Source organism: Rhinolophus sinicus, linkage group LG10 (assembly GCF_036562045.2).
Source record: "Rhinolophus sinicus isolate RSC01 linkage group LG10, ASM3656204v1, whole genome shotgun sequence".
Classification (NCBI taxonomy): domain Eukaryota; kingdom Metazoa; phylum Chordata; class Mammalia; order Chiroptera; family Rhinolophidae; genus Rhinolophus; species Rhinolophus sinicus.
This window is the reverse complement of record NC_133759.1, coordinates 49,513,975-49,530,190: the sequence shown is the minus strand read 5'-3', so window position 1 is coordinate 49,530,190 and position 16,216 is coordinate 49,513,975. Positions and strand designations below refer to the sequence as shown.

General features: G+C 40.0%; 1 protein-coding gene across 3 annotated transcripts in view; it reads right to left on the bottom strand.

The window, feature by feature from the left end:
• Positions 1-2,038: 2,038 nt before the first annotated feature.
• Positions 2,039-16,216, bottom strand: part of CACNA2D3 (calcium voltage-gated channel auxiliary subunit alpha2delta 3) — an 829,919-nt gene continuing 815,741 nt past the window's right edge. For 2 of the 3 annotated variants that reach the window (XM_074313124.1, XM_074313125.1), the window contains 3 exons: positions 5,034-5,151; positions 4,735-4,812; positions 2,039-2,450 (listed from right to left, as the gene is read on the bottom strand). In XM_074313124.1, the coding sequence (XP_074169225.1) occupies positions 2,358-2,450; positions 4,735-4,812; positions 5,034-5,151 (289 nt within the window). In that variant the 3' untranslated portion in view covers positions 2,039-2,357. The remainder of the gene's footprint in view (positions 2,451-4,734; positions 4,813-5,033; positions 5,152-16,216) is intronic. The other variant, XR_002136724.2, reaches the window with a different exon arrangement.

The window sequence follows — 16,216 nt, the reverse complement described above, 5'->3', positions numbered from 1 at the left end:
GGAAGCTTCCAGGTAGAGGGCACAGGTATAGGAAAAGCCCTGGGTTTTCAAAGACATAGGCTGGCTGGCAGAGTTTAGTGAGTATGGGACAGAGTAGCTAGCATGAGGAAGGGCCAGCAATGGAGACAGAGCCCAGGCTGAGACCCTGTATGGCCCACAGGTTCCCAAACTTGCCTTCATATTAGCATCATGGGGAGTGTTTGAAGAATATGAATGCCTGGGTCCTTCCCTGAAAAGCCAAGAGTTTTGAAAGTTCCCCAGGTGACTCTAATGCACAGAAGAGTTTGAGAACCACTACTGGACTTGAAGACGGGGTCTGTATATTCTCAAATTGCAGTGGGCAAAGGTATGATCTGATATTTGTTTTAGAAAAATTGCTCTGGCTGCTGTGTGGAGAATGGACGCTAGAGTGGGGATTGGGGGGGGGGCGCAGTGCAGAGAGCAGAGGAGAGGAGACCAATGAGGACACAGTGTGAGGGAACTGGTAATGGCTTGAAAGAAGATGGTAGCAGTGAAGGGACGGGGAGAAGTGGAGGGTAGAACTCATGAAACACTCTGAGGGGGAAAACACAAACAAGGGTGGCTCCAAGGTTTTGGTTGGAGGAGCTGAGGCCGTCGGGAGGAAAGAGTATGGTAGACAGGGATCAAGACATCTGCTTTGGACATATTAAGTTGGAGAAAATTATTAGGTATCCAAGTAGATATATGGAGTGGCCAGTTGGTTGAAGTCGTTTGAGGGAACAGAATCTGAGGTGCTAGGTGGGAGGGTCATTCACATGAAGGTGATGTCTGACAGTGTCATTGGGTCAACAGCACGATTCAACTATGCTTGCTGTGCTGACATCACAAAACAACTCACTAAAAATGATGCCACTCCACTGTTTAGAATGAGGGAGGGAGGGAAATTATAAATATTTCTAGTGCACATATTTTCTGTATTAACATGAAATTAAAGGCATTATAATGTAATACTTGACCTATTGTTGCCAGTTCTGTAGAATTTCAAAGGAGAATGGCAGGTCATGTGATATTATTTTTGTGAAAACATGACATGATTGTTTTGTGTAAATATAATGCATTTTGATACTTGTGTGAGCAACAAATGAAATCACTTGTTTATTTAGTGCACAGAAGTGAACAATATCACTGACTACAATAGTCACAATACTACAGCCCCACTGTTGTTAAAATTTTGACAGCTTGGCAGCTGATAGTATTGTTATATTGTTAACAACACTGGAGACATAGTAATTTAAAGAAGTACAACATTGTAGTATTGTTATTCCTATAAATACCGCAATCACTTTGGTATAAAGTAGTACGATAACATCAGTTTTTGTAAAATATCAACAGCATAATGTGGCTTTTTTAAAAAAGAGTTTAAGTGGTATTCTCCATATGGCTTTTAGATGTCTGCTCTACAAAGCAGATTTTACCTAGGCATGGAAACTCTTCTACTTTATTTGGTAACCATGATACAATGGAATCTATTTTCTCTGGTTCAGGATCCAGTGTTTTAGGAATGCTTACAGGTCTGGGTAGTTTCACATCTTGTAATATTTGAGATCTAATTTCATCTCTTGTTTATGGGGAAAGCCAGAAGCCAAACGCTCAAGCAATAAGTTTGAGAGTCATTTGTAGTCATTGTTCTTTTCCTTCTTCAAGTCTTCTCACAATGAATTCCTAGGATTTATGACTTCTTTATTTCTATTGCCAAATAGTTCAAACCTTGAATATTATGGGAGCATGTGTTCTCATCCATATTATGATTTCTATTGAAGTTTAGTTCAATAAAATTCAAGATTCTCTGTAATAAATTCTTCCCATGTAGATGATATTTTTATTTCCTTCTGTAAATATTTTTATAACTGAGAGTGGAGCATCAAAACAATTGTTAAATATTTGTCTAGAATCTGCTTTAGAACAAAGTCTCTGCCAACAACCATCCTTTCCTAGTGTCTGGAATGGGTAACATTTTCATGCACTTTTCAGTCTGTACCTTCAGCAATGAAGTGACAATAAAACCCAAACAAGGAGATTATGATTTTAATATACTTTATTTAAAAAGTACACAGTTTTAAATTTGTTTCGGTGGGTTTCAAGCAGAAGGGACACTGCCCACTTGCAGTCTCGTTTCTGATGATGGGTGGTTATCATGTAGCAAACTCACATTTACATGACCAGCAAAGTAAAAAGATAACATTTTGTCAACATATCTTTAAGAGTTTATATCACGCACAGTTTAAATTCATGAGATGCTGATGGTTGGACTATATTTCATGTCTCCTATGTCGCACCATATTTGTGTTCACAGTTTATCCATAATTTAGCATGCCACGAGAACATCTCTGTCCGTGTCACCTCGAGAAGAGCATCAAAAGCAGAGGGAACAGGATAAGGACCATCTTGGCCTGGAGACTTGGCGCACCACCACATTCCCTTGCATTCTCCTACAGGGAAAGGCAGGGTTGGTTAGAGCTGAGATGGATGTCAAGGTGCCTTACACTTTCCGAGGTATCTTGAATGCCCAGGCTTGCCCCTGCTCTTCAATTGTATGAACAAAGTATTTTGGAACCTAGACAATTCAGGGACATGAAAATGTCTAAATTTCATCAAGTTAGTGATGAGAATCTCTGGTTTCAGTTGCTAGCATAATATATTCAGAATTACTCTTTGCATACTATTAGGTAGAAGATTCAAGAGGTAAGGGACTATTGGTGGCGACGTCCGTTGTGATCATATTGTAAAAGGAAAATATTGGACTTCTAGTATTTTCCTGTCAGAATGTAAGTAAAATACCACATTTAAGGAGCCTGCTCATTTCAGAGACTTGGCTATGAAAGCTTTTGTGTTTCTTCTTTCTTTTCATTTTGGAAGGAGGGCTCTGTTTTACAAACATGAAATCATATTATTTATTACTTTCTGCAGTACGCTTTTTATCTATTGACTGATGGAAGTTTCTCCAACTCCATTATTCTAGCTCTGTTTCATTCAGTTATTTTCTTATTGATGGGCATTCATTTTCTCATCTGTTCTTTATTGCTACAAAGAATGCTGAATGTAGCTCCTCAGCAGACAATGATATTTGCCCCCACCTCTGCCCATGGTAAAGACGCCAGGAGTGGGGGTACAGACTGAAGGGGTATTTTTGTTTTAGATGGCTATAGCTAGATAGTTCATTGTTACCTGTATATTCTGATCACCCAGAGGCTTGTATCTTTCATGTTCATGGTTTATTTTTATATGTAGTAACTTGACTTACTAGTTTAAAAAGTTCTTTATAATTTGATTTATAAATATTTTTTTTAAGTTCTATAAATTGGCTACTGACTTTAAGTTATTAATTCTTTTTATAGAAAAGTTATAATTTTTGCATAGCTAAATAAATCTGTTTTTCTTCCATAGCTTTCCGGTCTGGGATAGAAAGTTCTCTCCAATTCCTATGATATATTGTAAGACTTATTTTACTGTTTAAGTCTAATCTATATTCTTCCCTTTGACTTGAACTTTGTCATATGTAAGAGTTTCTATTCTGTTCCACTGACCTCATCTTACATGGTCTAGAAACAGAGAAAAATGCTGATTTTTAAAATGTTTTTCTTGTATCAAGTTACCAAAGCAAATTGTCTTATTAATTTTAGAAGATTTCTGCTCTAGTGACATTGTCTAAGTACATAGTTCTGGTTTTAAAAGAAGTGATTTTAGTGTTTGGCGGACTGTTGTTTGTGTTTGCATTTTACATAGAGCTTTTATTAGGGGTGATCAATGAATTTTATCAGAGTCCTTTTCAGCATATATTTGGATAATATGTTGCTGTTGAATTCCCCTTTGAATAGAGAAGCGAACATTCTTAGTAAATTCCACGTTCTTATTGGTGCTATACTTACTTGAAAATCTTTTCTAAGATTTGGATAGTTTAAATAACATCAAAATCATTTGCTATTTAAAGATGAGATTAACACTCATCTGAGTCTGGTGGCATTTTTAAAAAACTGATACCTTCCCAGTTTCCCTGTAGTAATTGATTGGTCTAGGCAGGCTTACCATTCTTCAGGGTGGGTGTGGAGTTAATTTTCAAAGCTTTTGTTTTTGCTATACTTAAAATTTTTTTGCCCATGGTACTGCAGGAGGTATTCTCTTATAATTCATCTAAGTCTGTAGTCAGCTCACCTTTCTCACTACTGAACTGAATTTTCCTCTGATCATCGCTTTCAGTGTAAATGCAGTGCCTTTATAGTTGTGACTTCATGTGGTTACGGGGTTTAGAGTCTTACCATTCCACCTTCATAAACTGTGACCCTTTACCTGATATTGATATTGCTACTTTTGCTGTACGTGAATTTCTTGTAAATGAAAGGCTATCTAAAAGTAAGCAGGGGAAAATAATTTTAGCCATAATTTGAAATAAATAAACCAAGAAGATCAGAGCCAGTTTGTGTGTAATAAATGGAAAATGATAAAATGACAGCACTTCCACAGTAGGGAAGATAGTAAAGAGGTTTTAAAATAGATACATACATACAATAACAAAAGACGATTAGCACAGATGAAATAAGAAGGCATTGAGGGGCTGAAAGTAGGATACCATTAGCCTTCCCATATATTCCTCTTTGATTTGCCTGAAAGGGATTGTTTTTTCATGAGTAAATTTATTAGTTATAGTTCTTTGACCATGGTGAGATTCTCATGGCAAATCAGATGGGAAAAAGAGAAAGGAAAGGTTTTCCAACTTACCTCAGGGTGAAAGCCATGGCAAGATTCAGGACGCCTTCTGATCTTCTGGGCCTTTAAACGTTCACACTTAAGAGATTCGTTATGTTGACTGTAGTTAAGGCATATTTCCAAAATGTTACTTTCCCTTACTCTGCATTTCAGACGTCAAAACTTGGTACGAAACTCCCTTACCTACGTCTCTCTCTCCGGCAGTGGAAATGACGTCATTTTCCCCTCCCAAATATTTCTCCCCCAGGATTCCTTACTGTTGACCCCCCCTTACTGGCTTCAGCCATAGTGGCTGGACCTACGCACAAAAGGATATACCTGATTTCAATGGGTGCCATCGTGATTGGGGCCGCGGACTCACAGAGGCAGCTGCTGTCCACCACCACCATGAAGAGATTGCTGCTTGGGATTTGCTGGATGACAAAGGACCTGTTAGAACAAGAGGCCCAGTCACAGTGAGTGACCATTTACCATTCCTCAAGTAAGAAGCCGTGAGGAAAGCTTTTCCCCCGGGGAGTAACTACTGTAGTAACTGGAAAGCAAGCTTCAGAGACCGCTTTATATTAAAGTTGCCTCCTTCCATGAGGCTCTTCACTTTAAAATACCAAGCTTCTCTAAGAAGACAATAGCTTGTAACCTATAACTATAGCCACATACAGCCCATAAAACTCACCTTGGGAAAGCTAGACTTTTATAGGTATAAAACAGTAGAGTCAAATTTGACTACATCACCTCAATTTCCAAGGTCTAAGAGGGATGACTTTTCCAAGCTCATCCCTTCCTAAAAACATCATCAAAAGTTGCATTTGATGTTCCTCTCTAAGTGGATGTTTCTCTCTTCCTGGCCTCAAAGGTAGATTGATGTTGTGTCATATTGAAGAGAAAAGATGAAGTGAACTTCCCACACCGTTCCCTGTACCGCTCTTCACAGTGTCTGCCCTGAACACAGGTACAGTGTTTTGATGAAATTGATGTTAGTCCTTTATGAAGTTCCACTCGTCTAAGAGAACAACTTGTGCTGGTATAAGGCTGGATGGCAGCTCTGACATTATGTCCTTAGCACAGCTAGTTCAACTGAAGTAAGCTTAATGACATCTGCTTCTTACAGTACCCAACACAGTGAAATGGCAAAGTAACACCACCATAAAAATACTGCTTTAACAAGAAACTCCACTGATTCGTTCGAGGAAAAACTAGAGACTAAAATCTCATATTCTTCCAGAACCAGCAGATTAGCAAACTATTTAGCCCCAGGCCTAGAATCTCTGTCACATAACTTTTCATGATATTTCATTTAATTCAATTTGGTTGGATGTAAGAGACTATAACCTAACAAAATGTTCACTTTCTCCATAAATTTTATCATTATTCATCTTTCTCTCAACAAATTTGTTCTATTCTCTAGAGTGTATCACCATGCTTTACTAAAATCATCCAATGAAGAAGAATCCTGCTTTGTAAGAAATTACACAGAAAGGGAAAGGAGCCCCCTTTTAATTTCACCTGTTACTACCGCATATGCTGAATTATGTAAGAGTGCCTCTGAGATTACAACACACTGGCTTCCTTTGTACAAATGCCCAGTGCCTGTTCATCTAATACCCTACGACTATGTGGTTTTTTTCTTTGTTTGTTTTCTTTTCGACTATAACAGGGAACAGGGCATGCTACTGCTTAACAATGTTTCCCCTGTGCCTAAACTATTACCCACACTCTAGGAAAGTTGTTCTCTGCCCTTCCCATCTTTCTCCACAACTATCCTTGGCTTGAGGAAAAAATTCAAACTTGCTGTCTCAATAAAACTTTACAAATCTCTGCTTTCCCTTTCCCTTTTAACAATAGGTGTTCATCAGAGAATCAATGATTTCCATGTTGGAGGCAAGTTAACAGAGTCTCAGAGAAATGCAAAACCAAGATCACACAACTTTAAAGAACAAATGGTTGACTTGAAATTTAAGCCAAATGAATCTACCAGATAAACAGTAAAAGAGAAAGAGATTAAAGAGATTAAAATATGAAATAGAAACTCCAATGGGGGAGAATATTTTCTGATTAAAGGAAAGGTCCTTTTTTTTCTCATTAAAAGGGTCCTTGAAGCATGAATGAAACTTCAGATCGTGAAAGATATAGATAGACCAATCCTAAAAATCTTCTAGAAACAAATTACTTAAAGAGGAATGAGAATGATACCACTTCTCAATGGGAGTACTTAAAAAGAAGAAAACAGAGCAACATATTTAAAGTTTTAAGGCAATGGAAGAAAGGAAGTAAGAAGTATGTGAGGTCCACAGGAAAATTGATTCTAAGTAACTGTAGATAATGATAGAAAATTATGTTTTCAATTTTAAGGATAATCTTTTTTAAATATACTTTTTTAAATAATCCATGAAAAATGAAAACCTGATCAATCCAAGATAGCATGGTAAATAACACACACAGAGACAGAGGGAGAGAGAGAGAGAGAGAGACAATAAAAGCCTAAAATTATTACCAATAACAATAAATGTCAGGTGATTAGATCATATGCTAAAAGGCAGAGACTCTTAAATTTGGTTTATAAAAATATCAGTATTCTATTTGCAACAGACACTCCTAAAACACACTGACGTGGAAAAGATGTCAGGATGAGGGATGTCAGATGACAGGAAAAGATATACCAGAAAAATACTAACAACAAAAGAGAGGAACAGAAACAGGTTAACATTATTACGAGAATATTCAAAGTGAAAATCATTAAATGTAATTAGTTCATACTGCAAATAGTATAATGTCAATAATTTTTCATATTAAAAATAGTATAATAGTATAAAAAGGAATGACATGAACTTTTATGATCATAATGTACAAATTGATAGAAATATTGAAGTGATTGATGAATGCATGATCTATTAAAATACAGGAGCAAAAGTTCTTCAGATCTAAACAATGTAGAATGTAAGTTGTACTATTTTTGAACACAGGGAATTGCAACACATTCCAAAGAACAGAAAGCATTGATTATATCTTCTTTACAATAAGGTACAGTTAGAAATTAAGGGCAAAAAGATATAAACAGTGGAAATTAAAGATTAAAAAACATATTTAATTAATCCTTGAGAATTTGAGAACAGCCCAGACTCAAATCCGTGCAGTATGATCTTAAATATTTTTATTGGAAAAAGAAAAAAAAAAGTTTGCAAATAAATGAATTAAAATTTTGAATTGAGAAGCTGGAAAAATAAGAACATAAAGCTGCACCAGTGCCCTATACTTGGTCTTCCCTCTGGTCCACTGGGCTGTACCAAAGCCCAGCTCTCATGCTTCTGCAAGGATGTCACTGATGGAAGAAAGGAGAGGTGATTACTGCACAAATAGTCTACTAGCCATTCCCTTCAGTTTACAAACATGCTGTCATATCTCCCAGGTCAGGAAAAACAAACCTTTCCCTTCACCTTATCTCCAGCTACTGACCTGTTTCTCTGTCTTCCTTTATAATACAACTCCTTACAAGAATTATCCACACTCTGTCTGTTTACTTTCTCACTTCTCTCCTTCTTTCACAAATCGACTCTGATGAGGCTGGAGTCCCGACCATGTCACAGAATCAGTCCTTGTCAAGGACACCACCTTTCTTCTCAGTCTCCTTTGCCTCTGCTTCGTCCTTACCTACTCACTGTCTGCCCCTCACAACAGACTGTGGTTTCCATGGGAGGAAGGCTGCCTCTATCTGCCCATGGTTATGTTATCTCCAGCACTTAAGAGTTGTGCCTGGGACACAGCAGATTCTCAGTAAATATTTATAGAATCAATGACAGGATTACTTCACAAAGATAAAAACAGATGAATAAAATGGAAATAAAAACGTGAAGATAACTTAAAGAACCAATCTCTGGTTTAAAAAAAACATTGGCATAAATCAACTTTTGGCATTACTGGTCAAAAAAGAAGTCACAAAGTCACATTAAAACTCAAAAGCTATGGAGACATTTAAAATATTTTAAGTGACTATTATGTATATTATTGTAAACAATTCAAAAACTTGGAGCAAACACAGCTTTGGAGACAAAGTATAAATTATCAGCATTTGACCATGCTATAAAAAACAGAAGCAGACCAAACACCATGAAAAAAACCCTGAAATGCTCATTGAGAATCTACACCCAAGTGAATACTACCAAATCACCCAAGGAACAGATACTACTGTGTTCATAGAAAACCCACTGACCAACTATTAGAACTAATAAAAGAACTCAGCAAGCTGACCAGTTACATAATCAGCATATAAAACCACAGTTTCCCTGACACTAGCAATAACCAATGAAAAAATATTTATGAAATAAAGGACCATTGATAGTATCTACTAAAAGGCATTTATTTATGAAGAAAATGACCAAAATTTACTGAACATAAAAAGACAAACTACAAATTGGAGGGGAGTACAATGGTCGTGGAAAGGAACACATATATTAAAGATGCAATTTCTCCTTTGATTAACCTTTTAATTCAAAGCAATCTCAATCAAAATCCCAACAGGATTTTTAATGGAATTTGAGGTGATGATCCTAAGATTCACTCAGAGGAGTAAATGTAAAGAATAGTGTGGACAATTGCATAAAGTTGGGTTTTATAAAAAGGGGGATGAACGAAAGTGGGTTGCCTTAACCAATATCAAAATCCATGAGAAAATTTACAGGAAAAGAACAAAACACAGGGGAACAATTGATTTATATGTACGTATGTACACGTGTGCGTTTGTGTTTACGTATGCGTTTGTGTTTGCGCGTGTACATGTGTTTAATCTCACCAAAAATTAGAGAAATATAAATTAAAATGAAAATAATGAAATGAACTGTTCACCAGCACACTGGCAAAAATTTAAATCTGTGGTAATATCAAATGGTGGAAAGTCTAAAGAAGTGAATGTTATTCTACATTGTTTGTGGGAAAGTGAGCTTTTATAACCATTTGTTATTATTACGATTGATACTATCTTTTTCAGTAGTTTTACTTCTCAGTAAGAGAAACTCTTATTCAGGATCCCAAGAAGTCATGTAGAAAGATGCTCTTGGTAGCATGGTTCATTGAAAAAAGAGAAAAATGAAACCCACCTGAGTGTCCATCAATAAAGGAATGATTAAATAAGTAATAGTAGGTGCTTCTACAGTTTACTTGACACCAGATGAAAGGAGATCTCTATTTACTCTCATGAAAGGCTATCCAAAACAAAGTAAGTGGTAAAATAATGTTGCAAAACTATACATAAAGTATGAATGTTTAAGAATATGAGTATTTAATTCTGCTACAGAGAACAAGGAAAATAAATGGGATGGATAAGACTTATCAGATATATTCGAAATAGATAGCAAATCAGTAAGCATTTCATGGCTCCTGTTAGACATAGAAAGAACAAATGGACTAAAAAAGTAGAACATACGTGAATTGAACACAAATATAAAAGAACAGAACATATGAAGTATCTTCCCATAGCTAAGAAACAATTGAAAGGCCAAGTTAAATTAAATATTTATAAAGCACAGACCCTGTCATCTCCAGACTGATAGCTCTCACCTAAGTCATCGTTCAATCCACTCATTGGCAAATCCTATTCTCAGCCAGAGACACACAGATACGATTCATGGGTGCTTAGTGAGTTAGAGGCAAGCTACAAACTGGTGCTCCCATCTCTCCAGTGTAACATGTCTGTATTGCCTCCAGGCACCTTCTGTCTGCTGAGCCCACATGCCCACCCTCAAGTCTGATCCTTCTACCACGTCATCAGTGGGAGAGAGAGCAAGAGAGGAAGGGAGAAGAGGGGGAATGAGAAGACTGATGAAACACTTGTCAAGGGAGGCTTGAACTTAATCTGTCATGTTGAAGTTCTTTGTAAGGCAAAAGTGTTCATGTATTCTTAAAACATCTGTAAAACGGAATCTAGGCTAAGCGCAAAGAGTATTGATTATCTCATTTTAGATTAGAGAAAACTAGGACTCAGAGAGGATAAATAAACTCAGATAGAAGCTATATGAATAAGACATAATTGTGTCCATTTTAGAGATAGGGAAACAAGAGGCTAAGTAACTTCCTAGAGTAACAGGGGCGGAGCTCAAGTCTCCAGAGCCCAGGCTATTGTGGGAGCAGACCTCCTGTCCTGTGCTGGAATTACTAGCACTCAAGCTCCTTGAGGGCAGATCCAGAGTCATTACTCCTTGCATACTCCATGCTTAATGACAAGTGCAAAATATTACTGGTTTTCACACGTGCACCCTCTTAGTGGAAGGCTCCCCAAGCTTCTCACTAACGCACCACAGCAAACTTCTCTTTTTTCCCCCTCAAATCCTAGGAGATGAAAAGCCCTGCCTGCAGCGATACTGAAAGGAAGGAAAACAACCCCCTACAAAGGATTTGCCAGCGGAAAGATTAACTACTTTTCCATATTTTAAAGACTTACTGTCTGCTTATTAACATGGTGCTTCGGAGGGGTCTGGGCAATGTTAGCTGTACATTTATGTGCACAACGTGTATTTATGGCCCAGGGTGCAGGGTTGAACTTCATAAAACACACCTCTATCCAGCTGGGCCCAGCAGCCAGACTGACATCACCCTGCAGAGGAACCATGGCCTGGTGGGTTTGCCTGGGGGCCCAACACCGCAAGAGGGAAATGCCTCAACAGAGAAGCCCAGCAGTCATTCCTAAGCAGGGATAGGTCAAAATGCGTGAAATAAATTAGGTCCTCGAGGGAAAGAGAGAAGGGAAGAGGGAAGCGGTTTTGATGTGTCCATTGCCGGAACTGAAATAACCCAGTGCTCTCGTTTTCATTCACTACAGACTGAGAAAGACTAGAGAGAAAACAATGATGGCATTTCAAGACAGCCTCCCCTGCTGAGAGAATACTTGCTGCTCGCTATCTACCAAGAGGGGCTTTGCCGACCAGATGAGGAAAGCAACTGTGCTGCCTCCCTAACGCTCCCCCTGAACAAATATGCATAATGGCACGGACCCAGGGATAAGATTCCCAGAGGACCCCAGGATGCACATTTGGAGAACGTGGTTGGCTTGCCTTTATTAATTGGGTACAAAACTGTGATTGAAAAATAACTGGGGCAGTAACAGAATCTTCAAACATGTTGAAGTCTGTCGCTCTTTAGATTTTTCACCACTTATAAATTTTCCAGATTTTATCCAAAGATGAAATAAAAGACAATGAGTAAGTCACAGGGAATTGATTTGAATTTGGCACCGATCCTGTTCTATCTTATACAATTCTCTGGGGGGGGGGGGGTAGGTAGGTGCATCGTGGTGAATCTCCAACAGGATCCTATTCTCTCTGAAGATGGGGATATGCCTGTCCTCCTGCGTGTACCCCAAAATGCCCCACACTGACCCAGGCCCATAAGTTGTGCAGAGCAAACATTTTGGTGACTGGATATTTAAATTCAAACTAGAAGTTATATATTGAAGGTGTTTCCAGCATAACTCTATAGCCAAGCTACCGACCGGCATGGGGGAGTGAGAGGGGAACACCAGAACCGACTCAGGCTCAGCCCGAACAACGTAAATGAATGAATAGCAGGGCCTCACGTGTCCACCCCAAAAGTGGTAGGCCTGGGAAATTTCACAGGTGAATCATGTTAGCATGCCAAGGCACATGTACTTCTGAAACATTTAAATTGTTCCAGAGCACAGGAAAAGAAGAAAAATATTTCCAATTTCTTTAATGAAGGACCCTGATATGAAACCTGACCAAGATTATATTTTTTAAAAAGCTACGGAATATCTCTTTTAATGAATATTGATGCAAAGATCCTAAATGAAATGCAGCAATTAGACTTCAGTAGGACATTGAAATAGTAATAAAGCATGCCCCAATGAGGAATAACCTAGGAATTCAAATGAACAAGCTTATTGAGTTGCCTTGGCTTAATAGAAATAGAAATGTGAAACAATTCTTTATTTTTTTTAAGTCTCTGTTTTCTACCCTACTATGTTGAATTCTTGCTTTCTCATCTTTAAATGATATCTTCTATAGATTCCATAACTTTCTGACAACTTTAGTTAATAAAATTAGTCAAGTCTAGTTTAATACTCCACTTTCATCATCTAATTCAAATCTTTACACTTACTGTTCTTCCTTCAAGCTTCTATGTTCTTGCTTCTTCAGAAGTTTGGGGTAGGGGAAATGGGGCAGTAAAGAGGCAGCATTTTCTACTTACCAGGCCATGGTGCAATTCTCTCACCATGGCTTGATGGACCTTTGGTGCCATTCGTGTGGCCCAGCATCCAAATGGTTTTCTTGTAAGGTTATCATGGATTCTTCAGAGGATGGAGAGCTTTCCAACATGGCCCCAACTTGACCCCCCATGCAGTTACTCTACAACTCCTTGCCCTTGGTGTGGACATCACCTGGAGAGCAGCCCTCTTGTTGGCTTTAAGCAAGATGATAGCTATCTTCCATCGTGTCCACCTGACCTTGAGAAACAGTCACATTTGCTGGCAGCAGCATTTCACTGCTGCCCCTTCTCTAAACCTTGCCGTCTCCATTCAGGTCTCTTCCCCTGCTCAAAAGGCACACGAATGTATCAGTATGTCTGCCACCTAGCAGATATTTAACCAGTGCTGGACTTCCCTTCTTTCAAGCAACCCAAAATATAGAGAAAAGTCTGTAAGAGCATTCCGCCACTGCCCTTCTGGCTCCCAGCAGGAAAAAGCACCCCTGGAGGGGAAACCTCTTTCTAAGAACCTTGATCTCTTCTTTGTTAGGCCTCTCACCAGTCTTCAAATGGCAGACAAAAGGTGGGCCAGCTGTCTACCTTCAAATAAGCACGGGGGTGGGCATTGGTGAGGAGGGTTTCCACATCTAAATTAATACCAGTTAAAGGTTGTTGTCTTTAGAACCTGTGGTGTTTAGTGTCATTTTGTCTTCACCTCAATCCGGGGCTACACTACATGACAATCTATTCGCATATTCCCAGTAAATCTATTTATGTAAGACACCCTGTAAAGAGTTGGAAAAGAGCTGGTGCTATGGGATCTGTTCAATAGGTGCCTGAAAGACATTTGACAAAAATCCCATACCTGAAAACAATGCTGGAGAGAACAGAAATAGGCGCTGGATTGTGGACCAAATTTAGCATCATGCTTCAGGATAAAACACTCAGAATTAATTAGAGTCAGAAGAAGTGGAGGCTCGCTCCCCCCTCTATTATTCATTATTGTTTTAAAACTGTCAGCTCATGCAGTTAAACCAGAGAAAAGAGGGATGATTCAGTGTTGAAACAAAGGAAGAATTCACAGGTACCTAAAACTTGCCCCTGCCCCAATCCCAATAATTATTTCCTGTTTCCCAATATCTCCTAATGGTGCCACCATCTATTGAGTCACACAAGCCAGAGATCTTGAAGTAATTAGTCACATGTTCCTCTTTGAACATCACCATGTGCTGATTTGACCATCTCCTTACTACCTCACCCGTCAACCTTCCATCTCCCATTCCTCAGGGCCAGCTTTATGGGCAAGGGACTAATGCAGTCACACCGGAACCTACACCCCAAAGGGCTTCTCATGTGGCATTTACTGCTCTGCAGGCAGGGTAGGCTTGACAGTTTTAATTTTAACTTTGAATTTGTGTTTTACAAGTGAAGTCCAAGGGACAAGGGAGAATGCATGGGGAGTGGGGTGGGCAGTAGGGAGGGAGGGGAAGGAGGAGGTTCTTAGGTGCCAGCCCAGCCTCCAGCCCTGGCTGAGGCCTAGATGCAAGCATGGGATGGGTGGAGGCATGGTAGCAGCTGGCAGCACCACAGCACATTCAGCCTGTGACTTGACGGGGGTGATGCTCGCATCCACTCCCGATCCAGGTACCAAGAGTGCCCTGACGCTAACATAGAAATCCTTTGTTGATTGGCCGTCCACCATGAGTGGGGGTGGTGAGCCTGTGGGAAGGGAAGATTGAGTCCTCTTCTCCAGAAAGGACATGGCATCTCAGTCCAGTGACTAGTGGAAGGGAGAACCCAGCAGCCACTGGGCTGGCTGCACACCCCACTGAGTAATAGGCGTAGGGCCTGGGGGTTCCTGTGAAGGCCTGCATTTAACCCAGTGAGTGTCTCTGTGTCTAAGTAATGGAGCACAATATTAAATAGAAATGCATTTCTCATGACAGGTCAAGAGAGACCACAGAGAGAAGGCAAATGTTTCATCTTTTAGTGCCTTTAGTGGCACCTTTTTCCTGCTTTTTGAGCAAGCATCCCGCATTGTCATTTTGCACTAGGCCTGCCAATTATGTAGGTGGCCCTGCCAACCCGCATCATTCTTTGCATACTTTCCACCTGGTTTCCCTGCCACAGCACACTCTCTATTCCTGAAGGGGTCCTTCCGAAGTGCAAGGCTGATCACTCCATACCCCCTTTACACCTTTCCAGGGCTCCTTCACAGCTTCACAGGGGTCTGCACCTGAGTGAAGCAAAGAAGGCCCTGTATGATCCAGCTGGCTCTCTCTCCACCCTGATGCATTCAACTAAGCCACCTCCCTTCCCAACAACCAGGCATGCTGACCTACTGTGGGCCCGTGAATGCATCGTGCTGCTTCTCCTTCAGTGCTCAACCAAGACGGAGCTCTATTTCTTAGTCTGAGCTGCTCAGGGGAATCACCTGGGGAGCTTTTGCTTTTATTTTGTTTCAACCTATGTGCTTGGGCCACACTTGTAATAAATTACATTAGAATCCGTGGACGTAGGGCCAAGGCTTCTGTATTCTTTTAAGCTACTCACGTGACTCCAATGTGCTGCCAAGACCTACTGGTCTAGAGTCGCCCTCCTCAGACTTAACATGCTCACAATGACCTGAGTGAGGATCTTGTTGAAATGCAGATTGTTCACTGGGTCTAGGGTGAGGCCCAGTGATTCTGTCTTTGTCACCTGCTCCCAGATAACGCTGATACTGCTGGTTCAGCGACCAGCAAGGCTCTGCGTGTGGCAGCTACCTCTTTCTAGACCCTTGGAGAACCCCAATGCAGTTCTAAGAGACATATGTTACTTTCCCCGTGAAACACTCCCTCACATACGGAGAAAGCATTTTCCCTGGCGTGTTGTAGGTACGTGTGTCACCCCTGTAAAATACACACACCTCTCAGTGCATGTGGAACGAGATGCTCACGGCCACCTTATCACCTTGTACTGCACATCGGCAAAGGATGGAAGGATGGACACCACCAGCCTCGGCTGCATTAGAAATGCTCTGAAAACTAAGCTATGGCACGGGTAGGACATTCTCTGGTGGTAACCCAGGGGAACACATGGAACAATTATCCTCTAAAGCAGGAGAAACAAGGTTCAACAAAGGCCCCTCTGGATGTCAGGTAGAAGGCACAGGTCACACACATTTAGAACCATGAACAAAACAAAGAAGAAAAGAAAACAAACATACAATGGTGTCCCAGTAGGAGCTCAAATCAAAAGTCATGAAGGCAGATGCCTCAAATTTCAGGAGTTGATTGGCCACCACGGGCCCCTGACATAGCTTATG